The sequence below is a fragment of the Microtus ochrogaster genome, unplaced genomic scaffold (assembly GCF_000317375.1).
Source record: "Microtus ochrogaster isolate Prairie Vole_2 unplaced genomic scaffold, MicOch1.0 UNK53, whole genome shotgun sequence".
In the NCBI taxonomy this organism is placed as follows: Eukaryota; Metazoa; Chordata; class Mammalia; order Rodentia; family Cricetidae; genus Microtus; species Microtus ochrogaster.
In genome coordinates, this window is record NW_004949151.1 from 901,769 (window position 1) to 916,492 (window position 14,724).

Sequence of the window (14,724 nt, forward strand, 5' to 3'; positions counted from 1 at the left end):
CAATAGTTTTTAGCTGTTCCACCTCTGCCTTAAGAATCCTGGATTCATCTCCAATAATTTTTAGCTGTTCCACCTCTGCCTTAAGAATCCTGGATTCGTCCTCAATAGTTTTCAGACTTGTAGCTTCTGCCTTAAGAATCCTAGATTCGTCCCTTAAAGACTCTATCATATCCTTGCTGTCAAACCATTTAGTGCCAAGGAAAATTACTAATCCCAGAAGAATGCATAGATGTGGGGTGCTAGACACCTCTTGTAAGATCTCCCACATGGCACATTCAAAAAGACCGTTAAAATTCTCGAGGGTAATGTTCTCAGACACCTTTTTTTTTATAAGGAAAAAAATTTTACCTGCAATGACTGGTTTCTGCCAGAGGTGGCGCACCCGGAAGCGCAATGTGAGCCCCGGAGCACTAGAGGCGTGAGAGCGAGTCCGCGCACTCAGGGGAGGGTGCGGGGCTGGCCTGCATTGGTGGCTTCTCCTACTAGCCATGCGGTGCTGGGCGCCAGAGCGCTGGGCCCGGAAGAGCACGCAGGGAGAGGGGAGCAGAGTCGGTGGGTGCGGAATGCTTCCCTCCGGCTTCCAATCTTGGTCGCAAAGGCTGACTAGATCAGGTTTCCTGTGCAGAGCGGTGGCTGAAGGCCCTTCGACCCGGGACACGCAGGGGCGGCTGAGGCCAGTGCCTGGGTCCTGGTGCGGGCGCAGGGAAAATCTTCCACAACGTTGGAGCGCCAAATGAAGGCGGATCAGATTAATACAGACAAATTGGTATAAGCTTATACAACTTTAATGTAAATAGCACACTCACACAACCGGAGTTCCCGCGATGCCCAGAAACAGGAAACAGGAAGGGGCTCCAGCATCTGTGCCCCCCAATTTATAAACATTTGCCCGAGGCCGTCCCGCCCCCAAAAGGCGGGCTCTCTCTACAATTAACAACACTGAAGTTGGTGGTTCTTTGAGTAATGTGTGCCCTTAACTTTGAAATAATAATCTGCAGTTTTATTCAAAATGTTCTGCTCAAGACGAGATATTCCAGAAAAGGAATCAAACATGTACAGAACCTAAGTATATAACAAATTTATTAAACTCAACAAATCTAAATAAACACTGTCTAAATAACCAAATAACCTGCTTGAACTCACACTGAAAGGTCCCTCTTATATGAAGTAGTCATTGGTAAGGATATGCAGATTCTCTGTCTAGAACAAAGATGCTCTGAGCTAGCCTTGGCATTCTTTATTGGTCTTAGTCTTTATTATATTTTTCCCAATACATCAAAGGGTCACAGGCAGAGCTAATGTTACTTTTAGTTGCTTTCTTTGGCATTAGACAAGTGTCAAAAGCGAAGGACTTTTTAGTGGTAGGAACTGGCTCAACGTTGGCTTGCATTTGACAAAGAAATCGTATCTAGGAATATGTTACAACTGTGAGTGCAGTATTTTTCCTATGAATATACCTTTCCAAATTTTTCTGACAATGATGATCTTCTTTTAAAGAAATTGAGTAACATTCTACTAAATGTGTTTTGATTGATTGATTAACTCCAAGGTTTGAATGAAAAAAATTTGATGTACTCTGCCAGACTGAGTCTCATATTCAATATCCACATAAGAATGTGTGACATTGTACACATATGTGACAGTGGCAACAGGAAGACAGAGCTGGGTGTTTGTACCCCTCTTGGACACACCCAATAGATATGCTGAACTAATTCATCTAAAAAGGGTTAACAACAGGGAAGTTTGTACTCCTCTGATTTACACTGATCTGTATCTTAAAAACTAGTAAGAGTAGATTACATTTCAACTGTCTGCATGTAAAAATCAATTTTAGTGTTCATTGGTGGATGAATAGATAAGTATTATATATTGCATGATAGAATATTATTAAACTCCTAAAAATGGTGACACTCTTTCATGTGTGATGACATGGATCGTAACCAAGAGGGCCTTAAATAAAATAAGTCAATCACAGAAATACAAATATTATATGATCACATTTGTATGTGGACTTTAAAAGGTTTGAGCTCATAGAACTTCAGATTGAAATATTATCTACCAGTGGATGAGAAAGGGATGACGAAATTGAGGTTGGTGAAAATACATTTGTACAAGAAAAAGCAAGTTCTGTTGTCACTATAGTCATTCTTTGATTTGATTGTAAGACAATGTTTAGATACATCAAAACATTACATTGTATCCCTTAAATATATTCAGTAATAATTAGTGAATCAAAACCAGAAAGAAACATTTTGTTTTTGAAAGACTACCTTCCATTCCTGCCACCCCCCTTCAAGTGCTGGTATTGCAGAGTTCACCACTATACCCAGCTTGAAAAACTATTTGCTTGAACAGAATATACGGCAAATTTGTTGAAGTGAATCATCAGGCTTGAGGTAATTCAGTAGATTTAAAGGCTCTAAAATATAAACAAATAGCAAATGTGTTTCCTATTACCCCCCTTATATAGCCCGCATATTTGCTTGGGATATTACGGCTTGCCTGAGCTCAGAGAAATTTATCTTTTACACTGATTCTGAAGCCCTCAATTTTTTTGGCTTATATTTCTTTCTCATCTTCTTTAAGCCTTAAAAGAAGAAACATGTTGAAAAATCATTTGAAATGGGAAACTCTGAAGGCACTCTTGCACCCTCACCTCTCTTGTCCTGGCTCCCAAGCCTCCCACTCAGCCATGGCAGAGAGTGAAATCTAGCTGAAGGAAATGGCCTCTTATAAACCACGCCCAAAAGTTCTCAATGAAGAGTTGATTTCTTATCATTTGACCTGTAAAATTCAAAGAAAAATTTAACAACAGGGATTTGCTTGAAAAGTTCTTGCCTTAATAGTGAAAAACATCAAATGTTTGGGGAAAAGTTAAAATCTAGAGTCAGGTATCTGCTCAAGGATATACTAAGACCATGCTATTCTGTTGCGTAGTTTATTGTATCAACATATCTAATGGATACTTATGATATTACTAATTACTATGTTGAGCTATTGATAAAATCCAACTTGTCTTTATAAATAAATAGAAAAATAGTAATGTGAACCTTATTTTAGAGAGCTGTATACCACAGGAGTGGAGATAGAATCAGAACAAATAGTAAATAATATATGACAGGCTTTATAAAATTTTTATGGAAGCATAACTTGAATCGCTAAGATTGAAGTGAGGGAGAATTTTATCTTTAAAGGCAGAAGTTAAATGCAATAAATGAGGAAGAGGAGAAAATAGTTAGATAGTGTAATCACAAAATAGGTCAAAGATGTAGAGAAAACACTCATAAAATAAAAGTCCAAGTGCTTTCACATTCGTGCTGAGGTGTTTCCAGCTCCAGGCAGAGGGGAGACACAGTGAGATAAGAATTCCAGAACTGCAAAGCTAAGTGGAAATACAGCTGCAATTGCCATTGCCAGGATGTGAGTAAAGTTGTATCTAGGTGGTTGTAAGACTCCACAGCTCACGCAGCTTTAGAGAGTCAGTCAGCAAAAATGTTTAATGCGTTTAATGTTAAATTTGTACACACATCTTTGGTTCCTTAACTTAATCATGGAAGTGTATGACCCGAAAAGCAGACATGATCATTTCAGCATTGTAGCTTGCTGGACCACCAGGTAGGGGCAAGTTAAATACTAATGTATAGGAGGGAGGTATGGTCCATCATTATTACAGAATATTTATGTGTAACAAAGGGATTTGAAGCACTGGTTGGTTTCGGGAAGGTCCAAGAATTCTTATTGGAGAATAGAAACTACTCATTCTATGTCATTACTTTTATTTCTATTTTAAATTAAAAATAGATTAGCACTTTTATTTTAAAGACAGTTCATTTGTGAATATATAAAGTAGTAGGAAAACAGAAAGCATAGTTCGGTCTCCAAGCTAACCAACATGAATATTCTACTTTATGGAATTGATGTTGGCTAATGTCAAAGGGAGGAGGGTTGATACAGGACTTCACTCTAGCCTAAACCTTACTGTGTACTTTAGTTCATCCCCAAATTGATGGTGAGCTTCCTGCCTCAGCCTCCAAATGCCTGGTTCAGACTTGTAAACGTGGGCATAAAAAAGCAAATATCGCCTTACAGAAAATGAATATACATGATATATATATTTTTTTTATTTTCGAGACAGGGTTTCTCCGTAGCTTTTTTTGGTTCCTGTCCTGGAACTAGCTCTTGTAGACCAGGCTGGCCTCGAACTCACAGAGATCTGCCTGCCTCTGCCTCCCGAGTGCTGGGTTTAAAGGCGTGCACCACCACCCCGGGGCTACCCATATTTTATCAATTGTTATTTTTCATGTAAATTGTAAAGGCACCGCCTTCATTAAAAATTAGCTGTCTAGAACTGGAGAGATAGCTCAGTGATTAAGAGCATTAGCTATTCTAGAGTTTCTGAGTTCAATTCCCAGTAACCACATGGTGGCTCACAACCGTTTGTAATGAGATCTGGCGCCCTCTTCTGGCCTACAGGCATAATGCAGGCACAACACTGTATACATAATAAATAAATAAATCTTTAGAAAAGAATATTGCTGTCTAAACAAGACTTGAACACCGATAGAAATGCTAATGTGGAAGGGGAAAATTCCCGCTGCCTCATCCCTAGACAAAGATGTACAGGCAACTTACTTCTGATAAAGAGTAAATTAGTCAATTTATCCAAAGCTAAGTGGTCAATCCTGAAGTCACATACATACAGTATCATTAATCAGACATCAGTGAGTTGTGTTTATGTACTTATGCATATATATGCAACAATAATAATTGTAAAAAGAGGCCATAAATTTGAGGGGAGTGAAGAAGGACATGAAAGAGGGCAGAGGGAGGGAAGAGAAGCGTTATCCATCTATTTACTGAGCCATCACTTACCGAAAGGCATTGGTTAACGAGAGCAGCACAATGAGAGAATGGAGTGAGTTTCTGATGACTTGGAGATATGATGTAAACATAACACAGAGCAAAGAGTGCCATGCGGTGTAGCTTAAGTAGTGCTGCAGTTTCCATGAAATCCACGTATGGATGAAGCTTTGCCGACAGCCCACTGAAGCACGCCACTGACTGTGGTAAGGACTCACACTGCTACACAGGTATGTAGATAAAACTGACATCAGCACCTACCATAGTGCCTTGTGCAGAATTTTACAGTAATTATTCTCAGCAATTATTCTCATTTTACAGTAATTATTCTCATTGTCATATATACACTTATTCAAGTTCTATTTTGTGATGATGGACAAAATATAGCAGTATTTCAAGAGCTTTTGAGCACCTTGCATATTTTCTTTTTACTATTATAGTGAAAAAGTATTTAAACATGCAGAAAAATGAAAGGTGTTAAGTAATACATTTATTTTATGATCTACTTATCAAGCCATCTTACAAGATGTCTGAGTACATCCATTTGATTGCTTTGGTTTACTTCTTTTGATGTTACATGTTTTCTCAGCCAATACATTTTTCATGCTATTTCAAAGCATGAATTATGAGAGATTGGAAAAAGTAGACCCTGGGATTAAGCAATGCTGTTAAAGACTAGAACCTGCTTTCAGAATGACTTATGTGTGATGGCACTAACTTGAGTTTCACAGTGGTATAGCACTTACCAAGTCTCTAAAGATGGGCCTCCTTCAAGGAGGGGCAGAAAAAAAATATAAAGCTCAATAACAATCAATAGAAAAAGATGAGCCTCCTTTTTCTGCAGTTTATGCTTTGAAATCACGAAGCAGGTCCATGCCTTCTATTGAATTGTTTCACTTTGGATGGAATTTTCAAATCTTATTGTGAAGAGGTCTTTTTATGTACAGCACATTTTCTTGTTAGCGATTGGTCTTCCTTCTTTATCTCAGCTTCTCATCAGCTTCTGTGCTTGTATACCACTCCTGTTACTGACTCCGCTAACAATCCTTCATCAGATGTCTGCTTCCTCATCTGCTGAGAGTGGATATGGGTTCTGGCTTTCCTGGAAGCTTCCCTGCTCTGTTCTGTAATCTGTGTTACCCAGGTCTTGTTGCCATTCAGTAACCTACGGTTGCAATGTCTGCCAAGTTCCCAGATTCAAGTACTGTTAGCTCTGCTTTCACTTTTTTTCTAAATCAAGTCAATTCTAGTCAGCTAGTCCTTTCAGAATTCCCAGGCTTCCTCCTGAGATTTCACAGTCACATTAGGTTTCCTGTTAGCATGCAGGGATCAGTTTGTTCTGTGAGACTGCAGAAGCCCAGCTGGGCACTGCCCACAGTCTGGCTTTCCTAAGAAGTCTGCAACCAAACTTCCCCAGTCCTAGATCATCCTAATGACATGCACACACTTCCTATCTTTCAATTTTCACTTTTTCTTTCCCCAGGCCAAGGAACGAGGGGAGAGGGAGTCTGGCCCATGCTCAGTGCTCAGCGGTGCGCCTTTTGTTCCTCCCTAGTCTGCTCTGTAATTCTTGCTTCCTTTACGTTGGACAGAGTTCCCATGTCATCACACTCGCTTCCCCACCATATGGCCCCATGTGCTAAGTTCTCCAGACTCTCACTTCTTAGATCCCCAAATGCCACTCATTCTGAATGAAGCTAGGCCCTTCCAAGTGGAAAACTACTTCTATAAGTTATTTTCTTTGTCTCTTAAAACTTCCTTCTTGAAATGCACTTGTCTTTGTTCCTGGATTTTTCTGCTTGGAGGAAATGCATGTACTGATGTCAGAGAATTATTCATTTCAAAAGGTGAATTAAGGTTTATTAAGTAGCTATATGATTTTCAGGTTTGCAAATTAAAAATCTAATGATTAAAATAGGGATTAGCTGATCTAATTTGTCTTTGTTAAAGTTGGTAAGCACCAGAAATATCAGTCGTTCTTTAGGAAATCACTGTCATTCCAAATAAGTAGCAGAATCAGGAACTGGAGGCAGTTAGACCTGGGAGACAAACTTTTAATATTTCATGATAATACGCAACTTCATGTGCACACATACCTGTAAATGAAAATACATATGATGGTCTGCTTGACGGCAGTCCCAGTAACCTCAGGAATTGTTATAAATTCCCACAGACATCTCATTTCACACACGCTAATGCTGCATCACGAGACTGCAGTGTGGACCCAAGTTCTCTGTTCTCACCCTCTGACCCTGTCTCCTGGGTGTCTTACTGAAGCATAGGGAGCCTGATGAGGGTGTTTTGCTGCTTCTATTGCCACTGTCACTTGCCAGGGTTATGCTCCAGTGACAAACACGAAACAAGTCAACCCAGTGAAGGAAGATGCTCCCCTCCTGTCTGCACCACAGTCACTCCATCCAGATCCCTGGCGTGCTTGTCTTCTGTGACATCATGTAGAAAAATGAACTTTTACCTCTTTCCATTTTCCCACTAGAGCCTTTCCCAGCTTGTAAAGTTGTGCCCCAGATCTCCCTGTGCTCTTGCTGAGCACTTTTTCCTCCCATAGAGGGTTCTTGGCATATTGCAGCTATGTCCCCTGAAAATCGGCTCCATCACTGCCTAAGCACCCCCTTTCTGAAACTGATGCCACATACAACTAAGTTAAAGTCTATACATTTGCTTCTTAAAAAATTTAGCACCATTAATTAAATAGATCTTTATCTCCTAGAGACTGATTTTGTTATTTTTTGCCTCTGTTCATCTTCTAATGAGGAAGATGAAACTGCTAAATCATGTGAAAACATGATTGCAGATTTTTACTTGTCTTGGGTCTAGGAAACAAACCAAGAACCATATTGACCCCAGATAATACACCATACAATAAACTTTGAAAAGCCAGGCCCAAAAGCTAGCCCATGACTTACACATGTCATGTATTTGGAACAGAAGCTCTGTTTTTTTTTTTTCAAGCACTTTGATAAAGATTTATAAAGCAGTAAAGTGAACTGCTGAAGAATTTGCACGATGAAAATAGAATTCAGGATGTCTAATTTGTAGATGGTTTAGGAAAAACAGAAGACTAAGTAATTTTCAGTCCTAGAGAAAGAAAACAAAATATCACATTTTTAAAGATACAGCTCAAAATAGTACCCACTGCAATACTATTAATCTATTTAAAGACATAGCTCAAAATAATACAAACTGTTTAAACATTTCATAGCTTGCAATCCTTTAACTTATTGAAGCATAAGCAAAATACCTAATTTCCAACTATGTCTTAATTGTGTGCAATGGGAATGACATTTTATGTGTTATAGTCAGAAACTTAAAATTACCAATTCTTATTTGCATATAGTAATATTTTGTTGAAAATATACATACAAAGAAAATGTAAAGCTAAATTCTTATACTAATTACTTTGATATTAATATTTTACATTGTGCTAGGTATATGACTTTCTAAAAACATGCTGTACTGTAAATGCTGCCATGTAGCCCATTTTTTTCTTTGCAAATTCAGTAACAAATCTGAGATTTTGTGAACTATGCCTCAGTGACATACTTCAGTGAGCTTGGTTGAAATTGCTTTCTTCATTTCTTCTTCAAGCCACACAGATTTTAAATTTGGGGTATCTGAGGGCCACACAAGTGACATGGACTGGGCCATCAAGCCAGGGATCAGCTGTGGAGGTAGAGTCTTTCTGCTTGGGAACTGAGAAACAAGAAGCTTTCCCTGCTGCCCTCTGGTCTTGAAGTTTTTCTTTCTCCTGCTGTCCTCAGTTCCCACCTCACATTCCGTTCTCCCCTCTTCCTCTTTCCTTCCAGATGATCTGATCTTCTGAGACGCTCCTCTGGGGTGATCTCACAGATGGGACATGTGCCAAACTCCTGGCCATGTTTCCCTCACATACAGTAATTCAGATACACAGGGCTTACCAGAAAAACCTGAGCTAAAAGACTGCCCTTATCCCTCAGACACCTACTAATGCTACTGATTTCACTTTATCCCTCAGACACTACTAATGCTACTTATTTCACTTTGGTCTTGGCTGCATTGTCTTTCCTATGTGCCAAATTAACAATGGAGTTAAAAATGCACTTTAATACTTTATTCAGAACTTGACTGTCTTTATTCAAAAATACTATTTTATGAATCTCTTCTGTCATATTACATAAATGAAAGTCAAAAATATTTACTTTGAAGAGTAAAAGTATGTTATCATATTTATACGTGTATCTGCGACAGGGAGGTGGTGCTTTATTTGATTTAAATGTTTATAAACAGCACATTAACAAAATGTCAGTGAAATTTATATATATATATATGTTATAATATCATAGTATAGACAATAATGCTTAAAATGTATTTTGAATACTTGCTAAGTGTGAGTCACATATTTTTACTTAATAGATTGCATAGGTATTGTTTGATTTACAGAAATATCAAGGAAAAAGTACAAGGTCCCATAATCAAATGATGATATGCATGTTTGATATTGCATATTGTTAAAAAATTCACAATAGAAAGCATTTTACATTAATATTGTATCTAAAATACATGCCGTATTAGATTAGGACTTTAATGAGTGTAGTTGTTTTTCTATGGCCACAGTGGGCATATCACTAAAATTTATTATTTTATAAACTCTCCTAATGTGGTCTAACTTGTTTATTTCTAGAATGAAATGTATTATGCATAGTTAAGGAAGACATAACATAATGTTGTGGGATACATATAGACAGCAAAACGGTAACTACGGCAGAGCCAATTAATATACCCGTCACCTAATAGACACACTCATTTTTCACTTACTTTTTGTTTTTGACAAAACAGCTAAAATCTACTCATTTGGCAGGAATCCCAAATGCAGTGCAATTTTATTAATTACTGCTCTCACGCTGTACATTATCTCCCCAGAGTTTTTCATCGTTCATTTCTGCTGTCTGAACTAGCGAACTACACCCTCCTCCTTTCCACGCCCACACTCTTTGTGTCCAGACTTACTTTCTATCTACGTATATTTGAACTTAAAAATTCCACATATAAGGAAGATTATTTCATATAGTACAATGTTCTCCAGTTTCTGGTTTATTTCTTATGGCATGATGTGAAAAATATCGGGGTCTCCTTGTCAATGATTTAACATTCCGTTTTATGGTTTGTCCGTCTCCTGGTTGGGCACCTGTGCTCCTCTCTTATCCATTATAAAATAGTGCTGCAGGGAAAATGGAGCTGTAGATATTTTTATAACTGAGTAAATCCAACCATTCGCTGGTTATATGCACAGAAGAGGGATTGCTGCATCCTAAGATTGTTTTGTTTTTAATATCTTTAGGAACACTGCTCTGTTTTGCAAACTGGCTGCAGCAATCCATCGTCTCACCATGAGTAGTCAAGTTGTTCCTCACCAACATTTTCCTCTTTTAGTCTTTTTAGGCTTCTTGGTACTAGCTGTATTTTAGTTGTTTTTTGTTTGTTTGTTTGTTTTGTTGTTGTTGTGTGTGTATAGGAATAATGGCTTCATAGCTTTCCTTCTCATTTATTCATCTCTGATGGTCAATGTCACTGATCATACCTCCATATATGTGTACTCCAGTTGTCTTTTTATGGAGTAACACTTGTTCAGATCCTTTGATGTAATTGCTTAATTTCATTTTGCTTGTGCAATATGTATACCTTTGTCTAATGTCAATGTAGTTGTACATGAACACAATGACATATGTCAGGTTGTTCACAGAATGTACTCAAAACTAATGGATTTCTGGTGGTTGTTTTTGTTTAAAAATAAATATAGTACCTGAATAACAAGGCTGTGTAAGTCTATTTGTGGATTATTGCTATGTATAATGATGGCTTTAGTAAATATATGACTTTCATCTTGTTACCTTACAGATAAACATGGACCAAATACAGGCACTGTATACAGTAATGACTTACATTGATTAAGTATCTGAATTAATATTATACTATCAGTTTTAACATTTTTGTTCTTGTGATTGAGCAAATAGTACATCTAATTCATTTTAAGTATTTTATATATCAAAGAAAATCAGTTTCTGACATCATTTCTTTGAACTCATTTTTTAAAAATTTACTTTTCTGTATCTTTATGTGTGTATGTGTGAGTGTGCAGCACATGTGTGAGGGCCCATAAAGAGGCTAGAAGAGGGCAGTGGGTCCCCAGGAGCTGGAGTTAGCAGCCATTGGGAGTCACCTGACTTGCTCTCTGGGAAATGACCTTAGGTCCTCTGGAAGAGCAACAGCATTCTTAACCCATGGCTCATCTCTCCAGCCCCTTTTCTCAACTCTTTGGCCCAACAATGACTTTGGCCAAGTCACTTGGTGAGATATAAAAGGTGATACAATAGAAATGAGGGAAATGTGACCAATTCAACTTTTTGGCCTGCTTTAGCACAACCAAAATTTATTTCCTATAATATACTAGGATTTTAAAAATAATAATGTATTTCCATTGTATTAGTTGATTGAAAATATATTAATATAATCATATTTTTTGTATTATAGTGAGTGGACATCCAATACTGAAGAGAGCTAACATCCGGACTGTTGGCAAGTTGGTGGCTAGATCCATAAGAGAAAGGAAAATGAGACAATTTTATAAATCCTGAGAAGTGAAACAAGTTTGCAGTGCAGCACTCCATTAAATAGGTGAACCGATCTCCTCAGAAATGTGTTAGTGATGACCACAGAACGATTTGGTATCAACAGGACAAAAGACTAACATCTTTGTGACAAGTTAGTTCATCACGTGTAAGTGTGTTTGGATGAGCCCTCTTTGTCTTCTTCATTAAACATCATGATGAAGTGAATCTGTACCATCTCACTTACTGCTTTCATTCGACTGAAATCTGTTTTGTTCCACTGCCAATAATTGTTACAAACTTTAAAATTCTTATTTTCAAAATTTTCAGTTCTGTTAGTAAAAAATTTAATTCATCATTTTTATTCTTTGAAAATTCTATCAGCATGCTATATTGTGAAATGGAACATTTCAAATAGTTTATTTTGCAGAATGTTAAATCACTTAGGGTTTTTAGAGTCTTTCTGAAAATTGTGTCTAAGTCATTGCCATTTTTTCATACTTAGTGCTCTTTCCCTACCCTCATTGCTCATTCTGACAGGAAGAGTTGACATCCAAGATGCTTTATATCTGATCTTCCTTACTCTTAGTGCTGTAAGAATTTTAAGTGCAATGGCTACATCTTCGATTCTTTAAGAATCTTGAATTTAGTTTTATTCCTATGTCTATCCTTAGATTCATACTCAATGGTTAGAGAAGCAAAGGTCTTAGGTGCAGTTGTGGACAAACAGAATATACATTAAGTACAGACATAGATGTGAGTAATGATAGTGTGAAAGCATTTGGGGTATTTCAATATTCTTAACATTGGCATATTACTTCTATAATATCATTTTTTGCTCTCATAATGTAGTTTACTGTAGAAATATGGAAGTCAAGGGAGTGAACTATGAAAGTCTATTTCTCACTAAAACCAGAGCCAATGAGGAAGACTAACCAAAAAAATTTTAGCTCTTATATCCAACAGGGAAAAAAACACTGGTTACTAGCTAAAACATAATTTATATGTGAAATTAAATAACATAGTCTCCTAATTATTCACTTTGATAAGAAAGATTTTCATTATCTGTATACTGAAAACAGGAGTACACAATCAAGAACAAGAGAAAACTATAAACATGACTTAAATCTCAGTATGGGAAGGGCCCGTCCTCCTGCTTCTGGCTATGGGGTTGAGAGATGACACATTGGTTGTATTTACATCCTGGCTACTTGAAAGTTTTGGGAGAAAGACATTATGTAGTGATAATTAAAGGTTATTATGAACCCCAAAACCATGGTCTCCTAATAAGAATTATATAATATCTTTAGTAAATAAATGGCAATATATATAGGAGGCAATTAATATAAAAATCACATCAAAAGTACTTTATAAAAACAAATCAAAATTTTATTATGAATATAATATTTGGGGCTGGATACAGAAATACTTTTAGAAAGTGATCTCTGTTGTGTCTCTCTCCTACTTTTCATTGTCTGAAAACTAAAGTAGGGCTTTTAAAGTCTTCTAGAAGTGTAGACCTACATTAAGTCCACTGACAATATGTCTCTCCAGTATTGTGGAAGACAGTGTAAGGTCAGGGAAAGGAGCCTTCACTTTTCAACAGTCAGATTATATATAAAAATTGGCACTTGGTGCTCATCAAAGAACAAGAAATATTGGATCTGCCCTAAATGTCCATTGTGTTTTGGAGCCAATTACCTGATGGAAGTCATCACTTATATGCAAATGAACTGTCAATGGCTTACCACAGTTGGCAATCACTGGACTGTGAAGGGTATGTCTTAATAAGAACTGAAGCTTCTTCACATACTTTGATTTACTGGAAATAAAATGGAAAAGTCCTTTGAGACTACAAAGGACACTTGTTTCAGATAAAATGTCTAGACAGTAGCAATATATTTATGGCTTTTATTATACTAGAACTGCACATTAGAACAGAGTAGTGAGAAAGGCCCTGTGACCCAGCTAGATTCTAAAGCGCTGCTTTGCCTGGAGCTCTATGATCTTTAATACACCTAAGCCAACTAAACAAGAGCCCCTTAAGGAACAGGGGTCAGACACGCAAGGTTAAGGCTTGGTTTCTTACATCTTTATAAATTGTTTGCATCTAACTTTTATATTTTCTGAAAAAATGTATCTTTCTTAGTTAATGCAGCTATTAAAATGATTGAAAGTTCAGTTTCTGTGAACCTGAAACATGGATCACAAATCAAAAAATTCTAATGTAAGAGAATTATTCTTTTTCTTCCCAACTTTACTTTCAAAGCACAAATACACCTGAAATACTTAATTATCTGTAACTACTTTCATTATATTGTACATAAAGTGTTTTAACTTATAATTTTACACAATTAAGGAACATAAATAGTTCAATTTTTTGTTGATTCACCCATCGTTCAAGGCATGCTATTTGTTTTCTTTGAATTCTAAACATCTTGCAGGTTTAAGATAATACATGGCTCCTTTTGTCATGCACTGTGAATTAGGAGAAGCTGTGAGTCAAGCAGTCTCACTGGCTTGAGTCATCCTTTAAAGCCATTACTGCAGTCTTTGTGTCCAGTCTCGAAACAATGGGAAAAATATGGGGAAAGCATACCTGTCTCTAAACTACTTCAACTGGAACTTAGACAATATCACACCTGTTAGCCTTTTACTGGGGAGAACTAATTAGTCATCTGGCTCCATCCATATTCAAGGGTAGGAAGGGATGCCTTCTGTCTTTGCTTCCAAGAAGTAGACTGTGCAGGATTCTGGATATAGACAATAACAGTGCCAACAAAGGATGGAGACTATATGTATTCTCTCCTAACCTAAGGAACAAGTGATATTTCTAATAGTTTCACTTGAGTTATTATTATTTATAATATCATAAATTTATCCAAAGAATTGAGTCATTTCTAGATTATTCAATTTTTTGGTAATTTTCTTATACAGATCACCAAAATCTTGAAAACATCAATTTCAAAGGAACTCATTTTTCTTTTTATTGCTTAGGTAACTACTTGTAAAAACTGAAGAGCTTTGTTCTTTATTTTTACATCTTAATTTTTTTTTACTTTTTTTCTTTTTTTTATTGAAGAAAAAAAAAATTCCGCCTTCTCCCAGCCTCCCATTTCCCTTCCCCTCCTCCCACTCCTCTCCCCCTTCCCCCCACTCCTCTCCCCCTCCCTCACCAGTCCAAAGAGCAGTCAGGATTCCCTGCCCTGTGGAAAGTCCAAAGTCCTCCCCCCTCCATCCTGGTCTAGGAAGGTGAACATCC

At 37.2% G+C, this 14,724-nt stretch overlaps 1 protein-coding gene across 1 annotated transcript in view; it reads left to right on the plus strand.

Annotated features, from left to right (window-relative positions):
- Nucleotides 1-11,690, plus strand: part of Iqcm (IQ motif containing M) — a 405,406-nt gene extending 393,716 nt beyond the window's left edge. The window contains exon 12 of the mRNA XM_005369576.2: nt 11,386-11,690. Within this exon, the coding sequence (XP_005369633.1) occupies nt 11,386-11,489 (104 nt within the window). The 3' untranslated portion in view covers nt 11,490-11,690. The remainder of the gene's footprint in view (nt 1-11,385) is intronic.
- Nucleotides 11,691-14,724: the final 3,034 nt, after the last annotated feature.